Source organism: Monodelphis domestica, chromosome 6, assembly GCF_027887165.1.
Source record: "Monodelphis domestica isolate mMonDom1 chromosome 6, mMonDom1.pri, whole genome shotgun sequence".
In the NCBI taxonomy this organism is placed as follows: Eukaryota; Metazoa; Chordata; class Mammalia; order Didelphimorphia; family Didelphidae; genus Monodelphis; species Monodelphis domestica.
The window spans coordinates 95,950,074-95,967,433 of NC_077232.1; the positions used below are offsets into that span (position 1 = coordinate 95,950,074).

Sequence of the window (17,360 nt, forward strand, 5' to 3'; positions counted from 1 at the left end):
TGTATATGCATTCCACTAGTGACTACTGTTAAGTATTACACATATAATACTTATGTTCCATGAGGGTGAGAACAATAAAAACAAAATAAAATTGTCATTTTGAGATCTGTTTTTAAATATGAACAAAATATTCAAACAATTCTTGTTAAACCTCTTACAGAACAATAACAGAGTAAGACCAAAGTTGAAAGAATAGAGTTCTCTTTTTCATGTTGTACCCCTATGACAGTCTATTTTTCTCGGAAAATTGCTCACAAGTAGTAAATTTTACTGCAGATTTAACAGTAACAAAATTTACAGAATACTGATGATTGACCAGTTCTTTGTTATATATATATATATATACTATATCAACTCTATCACCTATGAAGCAAATATGCTCTTAAATTTGCAAAAGCTTTACTTAAATCTTCCCATAGCATGAATATATCAAAGGGAGATGGGATTCATTTTCCTCAGCAAAATAAAATGTTTTAATGGAATACTTTCAAATGCACAACTAAACCATCACAACTAAACAAATAGTTCATTTTAAATATCCAATTGTTCAGAAACAAAATTAAAGCAGAAACCACTCTGTTATTATTTCTTTGCATTTTCCACATGGTGTGCTTAACTGGCATCTAAATAGTTTCTTTGCATCGTGAACTGAAACATCTTGAATGCTCAAACTGTATTTTTATGAGTGCCTAGGGACCCTAAATTTTAGTGGTCTATTAAATGCCAGCAATTTCATGCTGCCTTGCATAAAACAGCATTCACATATTAGGACACAGTGGTTCCATAGCTACATTATACTTCCCCTTCAGCATCCCCCAACCAAAAATACAAGTACGGACTACCTAAAATAAAAAATATTTTTAAAGAAATCATCTTTCCCAATGTCTGCAAGCAAATTTGTATTCCTTAACTCTTTAAGTATTTATCAAAAATAATATAGGGGTTCTATGACCTTCTGAAAATGACAAACTCTCATCCTGCAACATATACAAAATGATCGTGATATTAGAGAAACAGAAAAGAAAAATTCCTCATAAACATCATGCTCAACACACTTGTCTTCAAACTAAGAAATGTTCATGAAAGCATGCTTCCCTAAGCTAACTAATCTAGTTATATTTAAATGTTTATGCAGAAGTAGTCCAATCATTCATCTTACACATTTCTGATTTATGCCTTTCTGTGCAAATGCTATCATCTCTATCACTCTCAATATTGAGACTATATATTCCCTTACCTGGCAATGTTATCCTTTTCAAAAAGAAGTCCAGTCCTACAGTTTGTTTGTACTGTTTGCCAAACGCTTCCTGAGCAAACCGCGTAGCTAAGGAGGTCTACAAAGAAATAAAAGTAAATGCACAAAATCAAAATGAGTTTCTATGTTTTTCAAACCCCAGACCTAGGTCCAGTTCAAATCTTGATAATTATGCCTCTATTAAGTCAAGGAGAAATTTTAAGTATCTCTAATCAGAGAGAGGGTAAGGGCAAGCTTAAACTCTCACCTGGTATATTTCACTTGCCAGCATTAGTGGGAACAACACTATTGAGCCTCTTAAATCTCTAAAAGTCCCCTGATAATAACCAATTTCTTTTTGCAGGAAAATAGGATTCTAGACATTTAATTAAGGGAGGAAACAAGAATATGATTAGAGATATAAATCTCATTTAACCTAAGTACCAGCTAAAAAAAGCAAGTGCCATAAGGATTCTCAGTACCATTTCTAAAGGCACCAGGAATTTAACTGATGTGGTTGGCTATAAGTAAGAAAGTATATTAAGTAATGAGGAGAAAAATCTTTCTATGGAAATTCTCCAAAAATCTAAATATTTTATTTCTTTGTTTTTAAAGAAAAAACATTTTATTTGATCTACATATTAAAGACATGAACAGAATTTAAAATAGCTTGAATATACTTAAAACTATTGGCTCTACAAAAGTAGGTTGAATTTTATTTTTAAAAAGTCTTTAAAAAACTATTTCACTCAGAAAATGTATTTATTTAGTGTAAAATAAAGCATCTAACATGAAATACTTTTTTTACCTGGTTTCCATTCCAATGATTATAACATTCCCAGGCTACAAATTAAAAATACTAGCTAACATTTATATAGCACTTATTATGTTCTGGGCACTGTACTAAATGCCTCTATCAGAATTGTGTGACAAGAAAAATATATACAACTATACTTACTTAGTAAAAACATAATGTAGGGCCTGAAAGAATTTGGGGCATCTCTATTAGTAGATATGTTTCTAAAATAAACCCAGGAAGAATTAATAATCAATCTTCTAATATCAGAACAACTCAAAAAAATTTAATTAATTCATCATTTAAGTAAGGGGAACGAAGAAATGTTTCAATAAGTTCCTGTACAAGGCATTTCCCCAGAGTAGTAAAAAAATAGTCCACTTTACACTTTTAAAGTAAATTAAAATTAAACACCAGCTCTTAGATTAGAGAAAACTAAAACATCCAAGATAGAACTTATTATAGATAATTACAACATAAGTACAACATTGGTAAAGAAAACTTAGCCAGTTTAGTTCAGTACTCAGAGTTACATTTAAACAAGAGCACCTTAAATTCCACTTGACAGATTACAATACTTTGAGCATAAAATATTCTCAAACTTGAAATCACTAGTTTTATAAACATTTAAGCAATGATTTTTAAAAGAATCACTGCCTTCAGTATCAGAGGATTCACTACAAAATATATATTTTGCTTCCTTGAATCATAAAACCACATTTAAATTGAAGTTAGTATATAATAAAAGAATTAAGCTAAATATCCCTTACATATACATCTCTTGTTTTCATCTATCCTACAACTATATCATTAAACTATCTAATTTACAGCAAAAAAAAAGTAGTAAAATAACTCCATAAAAAATAATCATTATTTCTAAAATACATATAATGCATTATAAATATATACACATATAATTTCACAAAGTCCAATACATAAACTGAGAAAAATTTTTTTGAAATTTTTTGAAAAAATTTTTAAAATCATTGATTTTGTATCAGAAGAATTTTATTTACAGTATATCATTTTCATTCAAAGTCCTTCACGATAGCTATTTATTAAGACTCACAGCACCCCTGTCAGGTCAAAAAATATAAAATATTGAAAAATGCAAAATAAAGCTTTTACTCCCTATTAAGTTTTTTTTCCCTTTATGCACAGAGATTGACTACTGATCTCTAAAATCTACCTTCAAACCTTTGCAGTTAACTATAGCCAATATGTTATATTGAGATCAAGCATAAACCAACAAAAGCTTAAGCTTTTTGGAGGACATAAAATACTAATATAGACAAAATATTATTTTGCTTTAAAAAACAAGTCGGTAGTATCAGTGGGAGGCAATTTCCCAATATTGATCTCTATGAATATGTCTATCCCTCTACAACTGCATGCCACCATTCATAGCCCATAACTTCCTAACAGTAGACATGGTATAAATATCTTTTTCAAACAAATTTGAATTGATAACTAGATACTTTACATTTTTAGATGTGGGGCAAATCTAATAATAATCAAAAGAGGATATACTGTGTTTATCTGGGGGCCACTTAAAAACAAGGCAATTTAATTTTAAGAAATGTTAAAATATAAGTTTAGCCTCAGAATAGGATGGTACATAACTGTCAATACTATACTCCTAAATCCAAGTCTAGTTTACATTTCCAATAGTGTTAGCACTATCTCCTAAATGTATTTCTAAATTTCTCTTAAATTTTAAATTAACAGCTACAATTATAGCTCTTCTGCCAGTACAAGGATGCTTAACTGTAGCTAACATAAGCAGAAAAATCAAGGTGTTCAAAAAAGAAAAGGTGAAAATAAGAAGACGGGGCTGATAAAGAATAACCACCTTTTCCCAATTATTTGTATTCTGTCTGTTTCCAAAAAAGATATCAGGTAAGAAAAAGCCAATGGAAGAAATACATTATGGTATAACTGGGTTACATAAATTACATGGAATTGGATTGGACTTGGAGAAAAAACACTTGATGAAATATGACACAAATTCTAATCAAATATTTATTGAGTACCTACTGTGTTCAGGGTACTCTGCTGAGCACTTCAACCTCAAAAATTAAACTAAAAGAGTTCTTACCTCAAGGAGTTTAGAATATGACCAGAAAGACAGGGATAAGAAAGCAATTGAGGGAATTGAATTTACAAGGAAAAAAGTCACTTCACTTCTTAACTTGTACTTCCTTACCTGTAAAATGAGTTGAACCTAATAGTCTATAAAGGGAGATGTAAAGTTCTAGAAAATAAGAATTCTAAGTTGGAGATGCAGAAATCAATATTATCATTATTAGAAGCAGATCTCTTAGAAACCAGAACTTCAAATAATATTTTGAAATTAAAATAATTGATAACTGAAGGAGAAAATCAGAAATGATGATGAAATTTCAAGATCATAGCACAGGTAAAATTTAATTGAGAACAATAAGGGAATAATTCTGTTTACTTAGAAATGGGTACAGTGGTATACCAAGAGTGTAGAAGAGTCTTCCAAATCATCTTCCCAACAACTCTTTCTCATAAGCAGGGTTGTATTAATCTCCATACTTCAATTCTAAAAACCAATGACCTAGGGAGTTGGTAAAGTAATCTAGGAATTAGGAGATTTTATAAGGTTTTATATGAATGAGGTGGGGGGAGGTGAAAATGAAACCTCAAGGCACATAGATACAAGACTTCCTCTCAAAGAAGCAATCAATATTCAAACCCCACAATTAATATAGGTTTTACTTGGAGGTGGATAGTCATTATGATTAATCATCAGAGAATAAGGGGGGAAGATAAATAGCTGAGATAAGAAGTCACAAAACATTTGCAAAAAGGATTTAGAAGTATTAAGGACTTAGAATGCTTGGTAACATTATAAAGGACTAACACTCTCAAAGGAAGCACTGTAGAATCGGGAAAGGAGCAATGGAGCTGGAGTCAGTTGGAATACCAGCTCCTATCTACCCAAAGTGACCTCTCAGGGCCTCGATTTCCACAACTGTAAAACAAGTCTGTTGTACAAGATTATTTCCAAAGTCTCTTCCTGCCGTGGACCCTAGGTATTACAGCCGGTGTGTCGATTTGCTAGTCCACAGGCATAAACATAAAAGAGCGTTATAAGAAAAATGAAAACAGGAGAAAGGGGGAGGGGATTGAGGAAAGTAAACGGGGAAGAGGAAGAGGAGGAGAGAGATTAGGGAGGGGAGGAGCAAGACAAGAATGGAGAGATAAGGATGGGAGGACAGGGAAAATGAGAATGGGGAGAAGAGAGACAAGGAAGAAGGGAATGAGGAGGGAGATGAAGAGGGTAAGTGATATGGTTGGATGGGAAGAAGGATCAGGAGGAAGGAGATGAAAATAGAAGGGGCCCAAAGAAAACAGGAAATACCAAGGTGTCTGAAAGTCGGGGGTAGTGTGCGCGTAGTAGGGAGAACTTCTTCGCTCATTCCACAATCGGAAGATGAAAGAATTTTTTTTTTAATTAAGGGTTCGGACCCCGAGAGGATCTTCACGACCGTCTTCCCAATGTTTGCGATCTTCAGCTCTGGGCTTCTGTGCCCGAGGATCCCCTGAGCCCAACCAGCCTAAGCCGATCAGGTCGCGTGGGAGAGCCCGTGACCCGAGGAGTTTTCTCTGCCCCGGGGCTAGAATCTGGATTCGAACCCACTCCACCCCCCAAGCTCCCGCGGCCCAGCCGAGAGGCTAAGGAGGGGCCGAGCATCAGCTGGGAAATAGGGAAGCAGGACTGGCGGCCCCAGCGCGAGCTGGGTCGGGCCAGCGTGGAGAGAGGGAAGGAGGGAGCGTCGGGAGGGCTGGGCCGGGAGGACTGACCTTTCCAGAGGTGCCGTCGCCCAGCAGGACGATTTTGAGTTGCCGGTCCTGACATTCTTCTTCCGAATCCGACATGGTGACCCGGGGAGCAGATTTGCCCCCGGCTGGGGAGCGGGCTGGGGACTGCCGGGGGGCGGGGGGCTCTGGGGCGGAGGCCCCCCCCGGGGCTCAGCAACTACCGGCGGGATCCGGGGCGAATCACTCGCCGGGCGCCATGTTGAGCCCCCCCCCTCAAGCCCCGGCACCCGCCCCCTCTCCCCCTCCCCTAGCGGCTCGAGCCGCTGTCAGGAGGGGAAGAACCATTCGCAGGCCTTGAAGGGGGAAAAAGGTTTGAACGTAGGAGGAGATGGTGACAATGCTGGCGAGAAGGAAGCGCGAAGAAGAGTAGTCCTGTCCTGTAGAGAAAAAGTCCGGGCAAAAGGAGCCCTGAAGTGGAAGGGAAGGAGATGAGGGGGCGTCTGGCTGTGCAGTTTTCCGTAATCCCCCTTCCACCCCTGGGGAGTCTCAAACCCTAATGGTTTGGCCGGTTGGCGATGACGACGAGGACGCCGATGCCGCGCTCTGGTAACTAAGGAACCTGGAGGTGAAAGGGCACACGAAGAGGAGGAGCGTGTCTCTGGCCCGCTGCTTACCCGTGGGGCGGGACGGGACCAAACGGGACGGGACGGGACGAGACGGGGAGGGGCAAGGAGGGCGGGACCAAACCCTAAGGTTGCTAGGTAGCGAACTGGCGGTGAAGAATGATCTTTAAAGAAGATGAAGGCGATGGGGCCAAAGGGGGCGGGAGAGGAACGAGAAGGAAAGTGACCGCTCCTTAAGTGAAGAGAGAGGACCTTCGGGAGAATTTCTTGGGACATCAGATAAAAGCATCCCTGCTACCGAGTCAAATGATCAGTTTTCATATTCTGTTTCTGATGCCTATGTTGCTTTGGGCAAGTCAGTGAACCTGCCTGGTCCTCAGTTTTCCATTTGTAAGATGAGAAAGTGGATTTAATAGCCCTTCTCAACTCTGAACCTAATATCCCCATCTGTAAGATAGGTATAATGATGCTTAAAGTACCTATTTCTCAAGATGGTGAGTGTCAAAAGAGAAATTGTTGATACAATACCAAAGGAGAAATTGGTCTTTCCTAGAATAAGGAAGATCTAGGTTTAAGGTTTGCCTCTGAAACCTACAATTTGAGGAGTCCTAACTTTTCCCTGCTCCAGGTAACTCTAATTTGTGAGCAAATACCGACTTGTACTGATAATGGGAGTTTCCTTTCCTTACCTGGGAGTTCGCTTATCAGTAAAACTGAAGGTTTGGTTTATTACATATATATATATATATATATATATATATATATATATATATATATATATGATCCATTGGATCTCAACCTTTTTAAAGACTTCTCTTTTTAAGCTCAGAAAATGCCCTCCCTTCCCCAACATAATAGCTTTAAATTATGCTAAGGCAAAACAAAGATCAGGCTTTTGAGAAAATATGTAAAGACAGAAAGCAATTCATTAATGCCTTTTTTTTCGCATTTTGTGAATCACAGAAATGTTTAGATACAATTGTTTTTAAAAAAAAAGAGCATGCTGAGAAGTCATTTTGCAGGAAATGTTTACATATATTTAAGCCTTTCATAAGATGGCAGGTGCTACTTTGCTACTTTTACTTGAAAGAAGAAAAGTTTCAACCTTGGATTCAATTCCAGCTTAGTTCTAGATTTAGATTTCCAAGAAACAAAGTGTAGAAACTCTTTTCCCAAAAACATGCTTATGAAAGGTTTTAAGGTACTTAACATCTTTTTTCCTATTAGGCACATATGAAACTAGGTTAACATGAAAGCACGGATTTTATGAATATTGCATATCTTATTGAAGCCAAATAAAAAGCAATATGATGGTGTTTGGTGGACACATGGTTGGATTCAACCATCACAGCCTTATAGATTAGGAATCTTCGAAAATCTACCCTTCTCATTATACAGAACTGAATTATTGATGTTCTCAAAAGAGGAAATGACTTGCCCAAAGTTTATATATATATATATATATATGTATGTATGTATGTATGTATGTATGTATTTAAGTAGCTAAAACTCAGAGTTCAAGAATCTAAATTCTGTGTTCTTTCCATTACAGGAGTCAGGAATAGACTGATAAATCAGGTAAGGCAGGTATTATCATCTCCATCTAACAGATGAGAAAAACAAACTGTTCCTTTAAGGCTCTCATCTTAAGCTTCAAAAGTGATGACCTGGCAAATCATTTCCCCTTTCCAGCAGACAATTTCTACAACTGTAAAAAGAAGATAACTTTTGCAATACCTCTACTCCATGGAATTGTTATGAAAAAAGCATCTCATAAGTTTTAAAAAACTATATAAATAGTCTGTTGTAATTATTATTAATCTGTAAAATGATTAGACTATTAGTGGTTCTCTAACTTTTTTATCTTGAGGCCTCCTTCAACTCTTAAAAGTTACTAAGAAATCCTCCCCATAAAGCTTTTGTTTATGAAAACTATATCTGTTTATATTTACCATATTAAACATTAAAACATATTATTGTAAAAAATAGTTTTTACCTCAGGTCTATAAAAGGGTGTCAAGGACCCCCAAGAGTCCCTGGACCACGCTTTGAAGAGCACTGAACTAGATTCTCTATTAAGGACACATTTAGCTACAAATCTGATCTCACCTTGGGCTTTGCATGGTACTTTGTTTTAGTCAGTTAGCAAACATTAAGTGCCTACTATATGCCAGACACTGATAAAGACAAACAAAAAAACTTACTCCCTTCCATGGAAACAACATGTACACATGACTGAATTCAGAGTACACAGTAACCTGGTTGAAGGCAGCAATAGCTCCCATGAGCATCAAGAAGAGTGGAAGGCAAGGTCTGAGTTGAGCTCTAGAGCAAATCAGGTATTCTAGCAGGAGTTGAGGAGGGTGTGCACCACAGAAAAGGGAGAATTATCTATGCAAAGACAAAAAAGGAAGGATGGAATGTCATGTGTGGGGAAAGATCTGATAAGCCAGTTTGGCTGAACCCAAGACCACAAGAAGGAGGGGAGGCTGGAACCAGTTTACAACATTCTCTAAAATGCTTGTTTGGTCAGATAGGTGGTGCAGTGGACAAAGTACTGGACCTGGAGTCAGAAACATTTATCTCTCTCAGTTCAAATCTGGCCTTGGACAAGAAGTAGCTGGGTGGCCCTGGACAAGTCACTTAACCCTGTTTGTCTCAGTTTCCTCAACTATAAAAATGAGCTAGGGAAGGAAATACCAAACTATTCCAATATCTTTGCAAAGAATACCCCAAGGTGGGCTTGAAAAGTTAGATACAACTGAAAACAACTGAACCACAAACAAAATACTCGGTAGTTCTCTGATGTATTTTTCTTGTGTAGTATCAGAAGTTAAAGTGTCTTTGTTGGTGCTAAGTCCTTATTAGTCATTTAATATTCAGAGTTGCCAAAAATGGAATGGACTGCATTAATGTGGTAAAGAGGAAAAAGTGCCCTAATTGCAATAAAATCATATGAATTCCAGCTCTGCTTTTCTTACTGCCTGAATAATTTAGCTAATTCAGAACCTCTTATTATATTGATCAGGAACCTGTGACAGCTACAGTCTACCTTCTGATTCAAGGTACCACTAATGTATGAATTCCTCCCTAGAGAAATAAGGTCAAATGAGACTAAAGCCCTGCCCTGAATTTAAATCTGTTTTTTACTCAATATGTACTGAAACTACCAGTGTAACTCACATTCCCTTCCGAATAGAAGAAATACGTATGAAGTGTTGTGTATTATAGCCCTTTTTGCTTGCATATTAGTTTTCTTTGAAGTAGATCATAGCCATTTATAATATATTAGGTAGTTCATTAAAATTAAAGTTTAGCCCCTTATGAGAAGCTTTATTGCTCTGATATCCTCAGAGCCCTTACCCCAAATAAAATAATAATAGCTTCTTCCAATATAATTTTCAGGATAATTATTAGTATCTTCACTAAGCATTTTGACTACACTGAGAAAATTGGCAAATCCAAAAGTTACTGAATATATGCTGTTGTTTGGATAATTATGAGAAACTACCAAGAATAAATTTCACATCTAGAGAGAATATCCACCTGGGTCTGAGGCTATGAAGATACTACATAGCCATCCACATGGGAAGTACTGCTAATTGTTAGCAAGTGAACAGGAGACACTGACCACCTCTCTAGGCTCTGAAATTAGTCATTCTGATTTATATGAAGAATTCCCAAGGTGAAACCCAGGACTTTAGTCCTAGCCCACAGGTTACAAGAAATGAGGATTGATGACTTAAATATGATGAACCTTAATTTAGGACCTTGAGTCTAGATTTGACCCAATGAACAACAGAGATTCCCTGTAAGTTCTTGAACAGAAAAGGGATGGGATGAAAATGCCTAATAAAAAACTACTTTTGCAACTATGTACAAGAAGAAATGAGAGGCTAAAAGTAGCACAATTAATTAGGAAATTATTGCAGATGAGAGATAACACCTTTGACTCATGCTTCTTGGTCTTTGCACAAGTGTTCCCTCATGTCTAGAATACATTCCATTACTTTGAAATCAGTTCCTAGCTAGCTCATGAGTCACCTACATAAGACCTTTCCCAATCCAGTTCTTAGCCCTTCCTCCCTCTTGAACTGCTGTTATATTATTTCTATATAATTTGTTTACTTAACACACATTGTAAACTTCCTATTAGAACAAAGACTAGTTAACCAGAGATCTGCTTTGGGTGAGAAATGGAAAAGATATTGATGGAACAATGAAGCATCATAACTTAGCACCTCATTATAAAGAATTAGTTAAGTAAATGGAACCAGAAAAAAGATATACATGTCTACAACAATATAAAAAGGGGAAAAAAGACAACTGCACTGTGCAAGTATGATGACCAAGCTTGACCCCATTGAGAGAAACAGACAGACAAAAGAGAGAAGTGCATCTCAATCAATCCAATCTCTTCTCTGTCTTGAGGAGGTAGGTGTGTAGAACACTGAATATGCTGATGGACTAAATTGACATGATGATTAGTTTTAAGAAACTTTTTTTTCTCCTTTTGTTCTTTGTGTTCTTGAAGAGGAATGGCTCACCAAGCAAATGAGTAGGGGAAAATATCCTAGAAAATGAAAATGATATAAAAACAAAAGATAGTATTAAAAATTATGCTTTTGAAAAAATAGTTCAAATTGGCAAGGAGCAGACTGGGTTTGTTGAGATCTCCCCCCACCCTCCTGAATTGAAGGTGCAGTTTGTATGGCCTGTTCTGAATGTAGTTAAATAAGTGACAAAAATTCCTAGTTTTTCCTAGGTTTATAAGGCTAACTGTATGGGTGGGAGAGGAACTCCCTCATTCATTTCTCAACATTTATCAGCAAATGCTCTCTAAATGGATAATTATATGGTAAATTTTGCCTCCACACAACTAAAAGGTTAAAAAAACCTAAAGCATGATTCATATATATATGTACATACATATATATATGTATACACACAAACACACACACGCACTAGCAGGTTTATTGGAAGATCTCAGAAGAAAAGCAAGTTTAAGGATCATGAAAGCTGATTAGATCTAGTGCTTCTAAATGAGAGGTACACTCCTCTGGGCCTGTAGAATTCAGTCCTCTGCCCATCTACTCCACCAATATCAACATCCATGTGAGAGTCACAAGCAGAAGTGTGCCACTAAATGTTTAACAAATGACTAAAAAAAAAATCTACCAACCAACACACTTTTAAATTTAATCTGCCCTGGTAACATGTTTTCTATCACTTTCCTAAAGCTAGTCAACAAAACAGCAAATCAAGCCATCATTTGTAGTATTTGCTTATTTCCAAGGTATAAACAGCCAACCCTAAAATTTAACAATCTGCCCCTTGAGTCAGTCCAAGCTGGCTCCAGCACATCTCTAGACAAGTGAAACCAGTTATTAAAGTTATTAAGTGCCCACTATGTTAAGATCTGGGGATACAAAGGCAAAAACAGTACCTGCCCTCAAAGAACTCACGATCTAATGAAGGACACATATACAAATGACTAGGTACAAACAAGATATATACAAAATAATTTGAGGGTAATCTCAGGGCTAAGGAATCAGCCTTAAAGGGCATCAAGAAAGGGTTCCTGCAGAAAGTGGGAGTTAGGCTGGGAACTGGAAGAAGCCAGGCAATCCAGGAGATAGAGATGAACAGAAAGAGAATTCCTGGCATGGTGAACAGCCAGAGCTTGGAAAAAGTGTCTTGTGTAAGGAACAGAAAGGAGGCCAGTGTCACTGAAGCTCAGAATATATGGAAGAGAGTAAAGGAAACTGGAATTGTAGGAAGGGAATAAGTGATGAAAGGCTTTTAAAAAGCAGGATACAGGATTTTACATTTGATCCTAGAGGAAATAAAAAGCCACTGGAGTTTATTGAATGGAGGGAGGATATGGTCAGACTGGAATTTTAGGAAGATCACTTTGACAACTGAGCAGAAGATAGACTGAGAAGGGATCTGAGGCAGAGAAGCCAACCAGAAGACTATTGCAAAAGTTCAAGCACAAATGATGAGATGACAGCTTGCACCAGAGTGGTAGAAGTGTCAGTAGTAGAAGTATCATCAATATTCAATTTAACTGGACCTACATTTACATTATGGAGAATGTTCTTTCCTTCTTTATTTCTTCCTTCCCTTCTCTTTTTTTCTTCCTTTCCCTTCCTTATTTCTCTTTCTTTTTATTCCCAGTGAATTGTGCTTATTGAAGATATGGGGGACACAATGAAAAGCACCCAACCTGACCATCTTATCCCCTTCACACCAGATGTAACAATGCACAGGCCCAAACTAATATGGGATTCATTTGCTGGCAATTATGGAGAACAACTTGAGGAGCAGGAAACTGAGGGGCTGGGAGAGCCACCATCTTTTGGGAATTCCACCTAGAGCATGATCATAATTTATTCATCCTATACAGTTCTGACAGGAAAGACTAATAATTGAGAAAAGTCATTATTTTCCATAAACTCTGTTAGAGGTTTTATTGATTTCTTCAACTTAGAAAAAAAAGCTTTTCTTTGTGTGTTTATAAAATAGTCAATGATGTAAGGGAACTGAAGCTTTTCACTAACCTGCAGCACCAAAGCAATCAAGCTTTGCTACTAATATATTCATGATAAAGACAAGAATTCAGGATTTGTGGATAAAAAGCAATCATTTTTCCTCCATAGCTTTGTTCTGACAAATTCATTTCTATTCTAAACCAAAGAGGATATTTGGAAATAACTAACCCTAAAAAAGTTTTCTAAATAGATGATCAGGCAGCTATGTGATTCAGTGGATAAAGCTGGAGTCTGGAGCCAGAAAGACTTGAGTTCAAATGTAATCTCAGATACCAGCTAAGTGATCCTAGGCACGTCACTTAACCACTATTTGCCTAGTTGGTGGTGGTGGTGGTCCTCGAAGAGGCAAAAAAAAAAATCACTATGTTCTAAGAGGCTACATAGAAAAATCTCTGACTAAAGGGAAACATTTGCAACATTCTCTTACTTATCTCTTTTTCTGGGAAGAGTTGTCTTCCACATCCCTCTCCCCTCACTATTCAACAAGTTTTTGCAAAGGCATAAGAATTAAGATAGAGCAGTGAGGGGAAGTGGTCCCTAGAGAAAAGTTACCATGATGATGACACCTTTCCAAGTATGACAAGAATCAAGGCCTCAAGAACAGAGAAGGGATACAGATGTACCTCATGTCATAAACCAGAGGAGAATGAAGAGGTGCAGGGAAGCAATCCACTTCCTGTTGTGGCCATGGGAAAATATCTCCTGGTTATTGCTCTGCCTTGGGTTGCATCGTATTGCTGTTTTACTAGAATTTTTTGTTAGACTAAAAAGAAGGTGATAAATCTCTCAAAGTGTGCCTTTCTGGTAACTTCTGAAACAATGTATTTATTAAGCATCTACTCTATTCAGGGCAATCCACTTAATGGTGACAATACAAAGATAAGGGAAGTCTCTTTCCTCAAAGAGCTTACAATTAGATTCACAGAATCTTAAAATTGCAAGTGATTTCAGAGATCATTTAGTTCACTGTCCCCCTTTACAAAAGTCCCCTCTATTATCCCCCCTTAATATGTAGTGAAACAAAACCAGCTGTCACTTCTGCTCAGCTGATTCTGAAATCTCCATCACAAACTCCACTCCTACATCTTCAAACATTTCCTGGACATACTCCATTGACATCTCAATGTCATTTGAACTTATTGTGTACTCAATATGTCTAAAGATTAATTCATTAAGATTTGTCCCTCAATTGATAAATGGTCAAAGGATCTGGCTAAGCAATTTTCATGAGAAGAAATACAAATTACCAATAATGATTTGGAAAAAAAAAGTTCTAGATCATTAATAATTAGAGAAATTTAAATTAAAACAACTCAGAGGACCAGTTCATATTCATCATATTGGCAAAGTTGAAAGAGAAAAAAAGTAAAATGAGAAATGCTATAGAGGTTGTGGGAAAACAAATACATTAATGCATTATTAGTGGAATTGTGAACTGGGCCAGCCATTCTGGGGAGCAATTTGGAACTATGATGAAAAAATGATTAAACAGTACATACCCTTTGACCCATCAATACTACTACTAGGTCTATGCCCCCAAAAGATTTTTTAAAAGAGAGTTAAGACCCATAGATACAAAAATATTTATAGCAACTCTTTTCATGGTGGCAATGAAATAGAAACTGAGGGGATGCCTAAAAATTGTAGAAAAACTGGACACATTATGGTATTTGAATGTTATAGAGCATTATTTTGCTATAAGAAATGATGAAGGGAATAGTTTCAAAGAAATCTGGAAAGGCTTCTATGAACCAAAGAAAAATGGAATAGAAGTATAAGTGAGCAATTGATTCAATAAAAGCAATATTGTAAAGACAGTTTTGAACTGCTTGGGATCTCTGATCAGCACAATAACAAACCACAGTTCTGGAGAACCCAGGAGGAAACATGCTAAACCTCCAGATGAGAAGTAGTGGACTCATCACAAATTGCATTATTGGAGGACGGTTGGGGGTGGAACATGGTTAATGTGGAAATTTATTTGTTTAACAATACATAGTTGCAATAAGTTTTGTTTTTCTTGCTTTCTCAATGGCAAGGAATGGGAGAATAGGAGGAAATGGATTTAGAACTGAAAATAAAACTGAATTTTAAAAAAAGATAAATTCATCTTCCCTTACCAAACCATCTCCCATTCCCATCTTCCCTGCTTCCATTACACAAGCTAATCAAGCCAGAAACTTCCCCCCTGCTCCTTTACTCACATCCAATGCACCATCAAAAAGTCCTGTCAACATTTCCTCTAAAATACTCTTGGAATTCTTTTCTTCTCCATATCTGCCATCATAGACTTCATCCAAGTTCTCATCATCTCCCATACCACCACAGTCTCCCAACTCATCATTATAATTCCAGTTACTCTCTGATTCTACTTCAGCCTGTAGAAATGGAGTTACTAATCCTTTTTTTTTTTGTCATGGATCCCTCTTTTCAGAACAATGTTTTAATATTAATAAAATAAAATACATAGGATTACAAAGTGAATCAAGTGTATTGAAATGCAGTCACCACAATTTTTTAAACCCTTCCACAGACCCCAAGTTAAAAGCCTGCTATTATATAGACAGCCATGAAATCAATTCAAGGAAAATCTAGGGTTCCTCATTGAAACCAAGTGCTAACCTAGAGCAGAAGTATATATAATGTAAAGAGTGCTGGACCTGGGTTCAAATTCCAGCTCTGCCACTTCCTACCTGTGTGCCTTTGGTCAAATTATTTCACTTCTCCTGGCATCCATTTCTATCTGTAAAATGAAGAGTTTGAACTAGGTGATTTCTAAGGTCCTTTCCAACTTTGTCTATGATTCTAGAATTATAAGATTAATGATAACATTTCTCCTGTTTTACCCATATTTTCTGGAAAAAAAGGGGGGGTTATCATTAGGAATATGAGGACAGAAGCGAATCTGGGAAAGCATCTGTGCTCGATGTAACAGGAAATTGGTTAGAAATCAATAGAAATACACCATACATCGATGAGGGCCAAAATGAGATAAGATATGGTAGAATAAGATAAACCTTTGTGTAGCTACCAATCAGTAAAAGGCGGATGGAAAACGTAGATTTTTCCCAGCCTGAAGGACTGAAGGATCATGGGAGGTAGAAACCTAGTGAATAAATAAAACTGAAAACATTGGAACAACAGGAACTGAGAATTGTGGAGCCCAGTGATGGGTCACAAGGGAAGGGCACTGCTAACCTGAAATATTTCCTATAAGTAATAGAACAAAGGGGTGGCTACAGGGGATAGAACCTGCAGTTGGGAGGATGGGGGGTTCAAATCTGACCTCAGACACTTCCTATCTTTGTGACCCTAGGCAAGTCACTTAACCTTGATTGTCTAGCCTTTACTGCTTTTCTGTCTTGGAATTAACACTAAGACAAAAGATACGGGCTTTTTAAAAACTTGGACAATGGCATGGGGACAGAGAGGATAGAAACCTCTGGAAAATATAGTTGTCCTAGACTTAACCATTAATCTGTTTTGAAATTTCTGTGTGTTTCTCTATCTCTGTCTCTCAGTTTCTCTGTCTCTCTCTGTCTTCCTCTCTCTCTTTAGTTGTCTCTGTCTCTCTCTTCCTCCTTCCCTTCTCCTCTTCCTCCTCCACCAAGAGAGGTTTCATATACTCTGTTCTTTTGACATCATACCATTTTTTTATGTCCACTCCATAATTTTGAAAAATGACCATCCTAAATTAGTGAATAAGTTCATGACCTTCCTAGTAAATTTTCCCCTAAGAATACATTTAATGAAAAAATAGATGGACTTGAAGGAAGTTTTTTTTCTATTAATTGAAATATTGTGTCATGGCAATAAACACCTCAGCATTTTCATGCTGACAAACAAATATGCTTCTAATTTGCTTCCATTTTTTACCAGGAGAATAGCTTTTCTATTAAAAAATTCATTAATGTTTCTTTTTAAATGTCACTAGTTATATCCACATCCAGAGGAAAAACTGTGGGAGTAGAAGCAGGAGAAAAACAACTGCTTGATCACATGGGTCGATGGGGACATGATTGGAGATATAGACTCTAAATGAATATCCTAGTGCAAATACCAGCAACGTGGAAAGGGGTTCTGATCAAGGATACATGTGATACCCAGTGAAACTGCACTTCGGCTATGGGAGGGGTGGAGGGAGGGGAAGGAGGAATAGAAAATGATTTTTGTAACCAAGAAACAATGTTTGAGATTGAAAATAAGTAAATAAATTTTAGAAAACAAATAAATAAATGTCACTAGTTAGTACAATAGATAGAGCACTGGACCTGCAGTCAAGAAAGCCTGAGTTCAAATCTACCTCTGACACTTACTAGGTGTGTAACCTTGGGCAATTAACAGAACCTGTCTCAGTTTCC

The 17,360-nt window shown here is 36.9% G+C and overlaps 1 protein-coding gene and 1 long non-coding RNA gene across 3 annotated transcripts in view; one reads left to right on the forward strand and one right to left on the reverse strand.

Moving 5' to 3' along the window:
* Positions 1-5,998, reverse strand: part of RAB28 (RAB28, member RAS oncogene family) — a 154,096-nt gene extending 148,098 nt beyond the window's left edge. For both annotated transcript variants that reach the window (XM_001363594.5, XM_007496720.3), the window contains exons 1-2: positions 5,865-5,998; positions 1,238-1,334 (exon numbers count right to left, since the gene is read on the reverse strand). In XM_001363594.5, coding sequence (XP_001363631.1) covers positions 1,238-1,334; positions 5,865-5,939 — 172 coding nt within the window. In that variant the 5' untranslated portion in view covers positions 5,940-5,998. The remainder of the gene's footprint in view (positions 1-1,237; positions 1,335-5,864) is intronic.
* On the forward strand, positions 5,239-11,255 carry LOC130455040 (uncharacterized). The gene is made up of 3 exons (XR_008912826.1): positions 5,239-5,340; positions 5,520-6,428; positions 7,998-11,255. It is a non-coding gene; the product is annotated as an uncharacterized LOC130455040 (long non-coding RNA).
* The last annotated feature ends 6,105 nt before the right edge of the window (positions 11,256-17,360 follow it).